This window comes from Xenopus laevis, chromosome 5S, assembly GCF_017654675.1.
Source record: "Xenopus laevis strain J_2021 chromosome 5S, Xenopus_laevis_v10.1, whole genome shotgun sequence".
NCBI lineage: Eukaryota > Metazoa > Chordata > Amphibia > Anura > Pipidae > Xenopus > Xenopus laevis.
The window spans coordinates 134,151,339-134,159,334 of record NC_054380.1 but is presented as its reverse complement, the minus strand read 5'-3'; the positions used below and the strand labels follow the sequence as shown (position 1 = coordinate 134,159,334).

Here is a 7,996-nt window from a genome sequence, read left to right as displayed (position 1 = left end):
AAACCAACGCTTTTTTGGGCAAAAACTTTGATTCTAATTCAATCGAATGCGGCCGAATAGGGACCTATTCGATCGAAAACTACCTATTTGGCCAAAAAAAAACTTTTTGAATTTCGGTTGGTCTTTTTGAATTAGAATTTTGAAGTTTTTCTAAAACTCAAACCTTTGACCCTTGATAAATATGCCCCTTACTGGTTAGGAGCTTATAATAAACATGGTCAGGGTTGGTGTAATAACTCTTGTCGTATTGACATATTAAAAAATAGTACATAGTGACCCCATGAAATCCTCCGGTACTCAAGCATAGGTGTTTAAGCCAGTATTTTTTAATTTTAAAACCAAAGTAACCCCACCTATCACTACTTTGGTTTTAAAGGTTAAGTAAACCTTTAAAATAAGTGAATGTAAAATTAGGTTATACTAGTCAGCTCAATCGGCATCAAAATAATTATTATAATAATTGTAGGAGAACACAACAACTTGAACAAACTACTGCATCTCTTCCCTTCCTACAGCAGTGCTGATGTTCGGAGACTTCAACAGATACTAGACCCTAAATTAAGAAAATCCATGCATTTAGGAATATCCCCAACTTAAGATAGAAAAGGACACTCGTTTCAGTTCCTCATGTTGATTTGTAAACAGTGCACACCCCAAGGACCTATGTATAATAATGATAATAATAATACAGGTATGACACCTGTTATCCAGAATGGTGGTTTTCCAGATAACGGATCTTTCAATAATTTGGATCTTCAATCCTTAAATCTACTAGGAAATCATATAAACATTAAATAAACCCAATAGGCTGGTTTTGCTTCCAATAAGGATTAATTATATCTTAGTTGGGATCAAGTACAGGCTACTGTTATATTATTACAGAGAAACAGGAAATCGTTTTTTAAGATTTGTATTATTTGTTTATAATGGAGTCTATGGGAGACGGCCTTTCCGTAATTCAGAACTTTCTAGATAATGGGTTTCCGGATAATGGATCCCATAACTGTAATAATAATAATGATAACATGTATGCATTGGATTATATTTATGTATATATAATATTTAAATATACTATTCTTGTGTACATAATAATTAAACTGTTTAGATCTAATTAAAAAAGTAAATCACATTCAAGTGCATTATTTCTGTGCTGTGTTTTTTCTTTTAATGTGCCCAGAATCGAGAACACTATGACATACCCCTTTAATTAACATGAAGAATATCACATTTAATGAGGAGAAATTTGTATTTTTAATAAATGTATTCAGGTTGAGATACAATATAATATTATTTTGTAAAAAAAAAAAAAGGAACAAAGATTGAGGCAACACAAGCAGGGTGTTTTCAAATGCAAACAGTTTTTAATTGAAATGCAGGGAACGCTACATATTTGGGCTTAGCCCTTTCTCAAGGGAAAGTACAAATTAGATAAAAGCTCAGTATTTATAATTCACGTAGTCCATTTAGTCCATATCAGAGTAACTGCGGGTGTCTCAGGGATCCTCCAGAATGTAGGTGCACAGTTATATATAAACAATTGCCAATAATATTAACCTGTCGCCTGTGATATGAAACATATCATCGTTAGGAATCTGTTACTGAATTATATTTAACCAGTTTACCTTTAAACAACAAGAGATCCGTGAAGCTTGGAGCAGACTAAAAAAAGAGATTTGTTAGACATCAGGACATATAAAACGAAACATTTTAAAGCAACTCAGATCATATATCCGTCTCAGGTAGAGACAGTCTAAACATCTGTCCTCTCTTTATTTATCCCAGTCCCCCTCTTCTGTGAGTTTTATCATCTACTTCTTGTACCTTCCAGGATAGTTGGAAAGGTAGATAAACACTTTGCATTTTTTCTTTATGCCTTGCAACTTCATAGGCACACGGGGGGCACTGTGGGAGGTGGGTTACCTGCAAAAACCTGCGGTACCCTGCGGGTTGCGGGTAGAAGTTCCGGGTGCGGGTATAGATGCGAATCAGCGGTTCTGAGGGTTTGCGGGACGCGGGTCTTCTCAATACCGATGTTTAATCCTTTTTTCTGATCACTCCTACTTCCGATGATGTCACTTACGGTTTACAATGACTAGGGATTTGGCCAGGATTCGGCCTTTTTCAGCAGGATTCGGATTCGGCCGAATCCTTCTGCCTGGCCGAACTGAATCTGAGTCCTAATTTGCATATGCAAATTAGGAGCAGAGAAGGAAATCATGTGACTTTTTGTCACAAAACAAGGAAGTAAAAAATGTTTTCCCCTTCCCACCCCTAATTTGCATATGCAAATTAGGATTCGGATTCAGTTTGGTATTCAGCCAAATCCTTCGCAAAGGATTCGGGGGTTCGGCCTAATCCAAAATAGTGGATTCGGTGCATCCCTTACAATGACAGCACTTCCTGATTCTTGATGGTCAGCAGGTCCGGTTTCCGGATAAGGTATTTGCGGGTCGGGTAGCGGGTCCAAGCGGGTAAGAATGCAGGTTGTGGGTCCGGTTTGCAAATTGCAGGTTGCGGGTACAGGTCGGGTATGGGTTCCAAAAAATGGACTGCGCAGGACTCTAGAGAGAACTGATACCTAATAAGTGCAGAGTGCAGCATTCCCTGTATCGCATGTGGTGTGCACTCTTGGGTCTGCGTTTGGATTTGGCTTGGAGTAATTAAGTGCAGTCAAACTGCCATTGCTAATAATCAGCTCCATACATTGCTGCAATTTGGTCTCCTGGACACCAGGTATCTCTAGCCAAGTTGTTGAAGCTTTTTCTTGGTCTCAGTGGCAGACAAAGGACCCTTGCAAGTCATTCATTGTAGGGGGGTCTTCAGACATCGCTTCATTGTATGAGATACCAGTGGCACACAAGTACTGGAGGGCACAACAAGAAAGAAAAGAATAATTTCTGGTAAATGAGTGGAGAGCAGACACATTGGGAAGTATAGTTTTAAACATGGTCAAACTGCCATCCTGCCTACTGACATATACAATCCAATCCAATATCAGTGCTACAGTGGCCATTCTCTGTCCATTATTTATGTACAAGGGCAACAGGTTCATGGGAGGGGGGGCTCCAGCAGGTGGCACCAAATCTAAATGGAAAGCTTCCATGGCTCATTTACACATTCAGTGCAAAGTACACACATTATATACAAATCAGTCCTTTAAAGGAGAACTAAACCCTAAAAATGAATATGGTTAAAAATGGCATATTTTATATAGTGAACTTATTGCATGAGGCTAAAGTGTCAGCTTGTCAATAGCAGCAATGATCCAGGACTTCAAACTTGTCACAGGGGGTCACCATCTTGGAAAGTGTCTGTGACACTCACATGCTCAGTGGGCTCTGATTGGCTGTTGAGAAGCTAAGCTTAGGGCTTGTCACTAATTATCCAGCAGAAAATGAGCTTCCCTGGCTGTAATATAAGCTGATGCTACAGGTTTGCTGATTATTAAATTCTGATGCTAATTGCACTGGTTTCTGTGCTGCCATGTAGTAATTATATGTATTAATTACTAATCAGCCTTATATTGTGACATTTCTATTCTATGTGTACTGTATATTGTGAGTGGGTCCCTAAGCTCAGTAAGTGACAGCAGCACAGAGCATGTGCAGTGAATCAGCAGAAAAGAAGATGGGGAGCTACTGGGGCATCTTTGGAGACACAGATCTTTACTGCTAAAGGGCTTTGGTTGCCTTGGGCTGGTACAGAAGCACAAAACATAATGTACAACATTTCTACCTACTTATTTATTTCAGCTTTAGTTCTTCTTTAACAAACAATGTAGAGTTTTCCCTCTGGTCAGGGTTTTCTTTTACAAGAAACAAAACAACTATACCGGCACTGTGCTTCATGCAAATAATTCTAACATTTTATGGGATTTGAAGTGGTTTGGGGCAAAGTCTTTCGTCAGTCCAGTAACACTTTACATCCCATCTGGAGAAATGCAACACCGGCCCTACGCATCAATATCCGCTCATTTGGCAAAGTTGCAAAATTGATGGATAATGGCCACCTAAGTGTTGAGTTATACTGGGCTGATGTGATTGTTGTCTCTTGGGCCAACTACAAGAAGGAAAAAATTAACATTATTTCCTTCTAATGCCCCAGACAAGCACTGAATTATTAAACAAGGAGCATTTGTTTCTCCAGGCCGGCTGTACTAGGTGCCCTTAATGGGGTTGTTCACCTTTAAATAAACTGTTAGTATGATGTAGAGAGGGATATTCTGAGACAATTTGCAATTCGCTTTCATTTTTTATTATTTGTGGTTTTTGAATTATTTAGCTTTTTATTCAGCAGCTCTCCAGTTTACGTTTCCAGCAGTCTGCTAGGGTCCAAATGCCCCTAGCAACCATGCACTGATTTGAATAAAGACTGGATTATGAATAGGGGAGGCCTGGTTAAAAAGAAGTACAAGTAATAAAAAGACCTTTAAGTAACATAGTATGTTGTAGAGGGGCCAATTCTAAGCAACTTTTCAAGTGGCCTTCATTTTTTATTTTTTCTAGATTTCGAATTATTTGCCTTCTTCTTCTCTTTCCATCTTTCAAATGGGGGTCGCTGACCCCATCTAAAAAACAAATGCTCTGTAACGCTACAAATGTATTGTTATTGCTCCTTTTTTATTACTCATCTTTCTATTCAGGCCTCTCCTATTCATAGTCCAGCCTCTTATTCAAATCAATGCATGGTTGCTAGGGTAATTCAGGCCCTAGCAACCAGATTGCTGAAACTGCAAAACTACAAGAAGGAAAAAACATGGAATGTTGTGAAAATGAGCATTATTTCCTCCTAATGGGCCAGAGAAGCACTGAATTATTAAACAAGGAGCATGTGTTTCTCCAGGCCGGCTGTACTAGGTGCCCTTAATGGCGTTGTTCACCTTTAAATTAACTGTTAGTATGATGTAGATAGGGATATTCTAAGACTATTCTAATTTGCAATTGGTTTTAATTTTTTTAGAGATGCACCGAATTCAGGATTCGGTTTGGGATTCGGCCAGGATTTGGCCTTTTTCAGCAGGATTCGGATTCGGCCGATTCTTTCTGTCTGGTCCAAACCGAATCCGAATTTGCATATGCAAATAAGGGGTGGGGAGGAAACTCACATGACTTTTTGTCACAAAACAAGGAAGTAAAAACTGTTTTCCCCTTCCCATCCCTAATTTGCATATGCAAATTAGGATTCAGATTCGGTTCGGTATTCGGCCGAATCTTTTGCAAAGGATTCGGGGGTTCGGCCGAATCCAAAATAGTGGATTCGGTGCATCCACAAATTTTTTATTATTTGTGGTTTTTGAGTTATTTAGCTTTTTATTCAGCAGCTCTCCAGTTTGCAGTTTCAGACATCTGGTTGCTAGGATCCATATTCCCCTAGCAACCATGCTGTGATTTGAATAGGAGACTGGAATATGAATAGGAGAGGGCTGAATAAAAGGACCAGTAAGCAGTAATAACAGAGCCATGTAAGAAATAGGAGGTGTATAAAAGCAATGAGTGTGTAGGGCAGATAAATGAACCAATAGGTGACCAATAACATATGATCTCATCTCATACGTCATCGACCCAGACTCTTATGGGGCAGTAGGTCGGCGGTACCAAGCGCAGATGAGCAGCAGGGGGAGCCCGTGTCACAACAGAAAGTACAGTAACAACAAAGCACATTCTCTGCCCCAAGGAAAAGTGCCAGACACTGAGGCAACGCGCTTGAGCCAATCAGGGCGCTCCCGGCACTCTTCCCGCCCACCATGATGTCAGCGCGGGGCGGGGCTCGCTGTCCGCTCTCCTGTGTGCCCTGTCACTCGGTGCACATTCCGGAGAAAGGATCCGGACAGCGTGTGTTTGGGCTCAGCAATGGCTCCCAGTGTGTGTGGCAGCCGCTCTCAGCCCTGTAATACTCCTGTACTGCCCGGCGCTTGTCCCCTTAGCCGACCCGCTGCTGCTGCTGAGACCGCTGCTGCTGAGACCGTCCCGCTACTGGAATGAGCTGGTGCCCCGCGCTGTGCCCTGATGCCCGGGAATGAGCGAGACATGGGGGCTGCTGCCTGTGAGGGGAGAGCGAGCCAGGCCGCCAGGATATTGACTGTAAGTACCGGGGCTGCTGCTTGTGTCCTGCTCTTGGCCTCTACTCACTGTCTGGATTCTCTGGATTGGCTGAATCTTCATCAGGAAGGGTTAAATCATATCTGGGGCAATTCATACATCTGCTGTTGCCCCGAGGGCTGGAATGGGACTGAGGCTGGTTCTGTATAGTCTCCCTATGTCACTATCCCTCCCTGGGAATCTGCTCTTCCTACTGCTACTGCTGCTCCTCTACATGTGTGTGTGTATCTGCCAGTGACAGCTGAGCGCCTGTATAATATATAATATAATAAGCCTATATAATATATAATATAATAAGCCTATATAATATATAATACATTAACCCTATATAATATATGATATAATAACCCTATATAATATATAATATAATAAGCCTATATAATATATAATATAATAAGCCTATATAATATATAATACATTAACCCTATATAATATATGATATAATAACCCTATATAATATATAATATAATAAGCCTATATAATATATAATATATTAAGCCTATATAATGTATAATATATAATTAATAACCGTATATAATATATATTATAATAACCCTATATAATATATAATATAATAAGCCTATATAATATATAATATATTAAGCCTATATAATGTATAATATATAATTTAATAACCGTATATAATATATATTATAATAACCCTATATAATATATAATATAATAAGCCTATATAATATATAATATAATATAATAAGCCAATATAATATAATAACCCTATATAATATAGAATATAATAACCCTATATAATAAGCTGCCAGTGACAGCTGAGCGCCTATATAATAACCCTATATAATATATAACATAAGCCTATATAATAAGCTGCCAGTGACAGGGGACCACCTGTATAATAACCCTATATAATATAATAACCCTATATAATAAGCTGCCAATGACAGGGGAGCCCCTATATAATAAGCTCCCAGTGAGAGGGGAGCACTTATATAATAAGCTGCCAGTGAAAGGGCGAGCGCCTATATAATAAGCCTATATAATAAGCTGCCTGTGACAGGGGAGCACCTATATAATAACCCTATATAATAAGCTGCCAATGATAGGGGAGTGCCTATATAATAACCCTATATAATAAGCTGCCAGTGACAGGGGAGCACCTATATAATAACCCTATATAATAAGCTGCCAGTGACAGGGGAGCACCTATATAATAAACCTATAATAAGTTGCCAGTGAAAGTGGGAGCAACTATATAATAAGGTGTCAGTGAAAGGGGGAGCACCTTTATAACCTGCTGGTGAAAGGGGGAGCGCCTATATAATAAGATGCCAGTGGTCTCCTGGCAGCTGCTGTTTGTTGGTTGCAGAAGTTGCCCTGCTGGTATTCCAGCCAGTCAAAGAGTTATTTTCAATTTGAGGTTAATGCCCTGGTGGCAGACTAAGGGCACAGGAATGGGTAGTGCTGATTTGTGTCATGTAATGGCCAAGCTACACTGGTGTGAATGAGTTGGTTTCCTATGAGGGGCACAGGGGCACAGGTGTAGGCAGGCTGTGGCTTCTGGGGCTGTTCTGTCTATAGGTCGGTGTGTTTGGCAGTGAAATAGTTAAGCCAATATTCGGGGTGGATATAATGACCTGCCAGTGGCCGGCTGTGTAGCTGTGGTTGGTCCTTGTCTGTGGTTAGTCCTGCTCATAACTGTGTTGGTACATTGGAGGGTATATGAGACATTTGATATTGAGGCAGAGGATTTATTTGTTCCAGGCCCTGCCTGTAGATTGTTACTGTACTGTAAATCAGCTACACTATTGTTTAATACAATGTATTGTCATGTTATACTTTGTCTTTATCTATTGCTTTGTTTGTATATTATGTATTATGCATCTAAGAATGCATAGAAATAGAGAGAGACACAGACACAGACAGAA

General features: G+C 39.8%; 1 protein-coding gene across 1 annotated transcript in view; it reads left to right on the top strand.

Moving 5' to 3' along the window:
• The first annotated feature begins 5,755 nt into the window (after positions 1 to 5,755).
• tnfrsf21.S (tumor necrosis factor receptor superfamily member 21 S homeolog) overlaps positions 5,756 to 7,996 on the top strand; it is a 63,176-nt gene continuing 60,935 nt past the window's right edge. Inside the window, exon 1 of the mRNA XM_041565085.1 lies at positions 5,756 to 6,080. Within this exon, the coding sequence (XP_041421019.1) occupies positions 6,006 to 6,080 (75 nt within the window). The 5' untranslated portion in view covers positions 5,756 to 6,005. The remainder of the gene's footprint in view (positions 6,081 to 7,996) is intronic.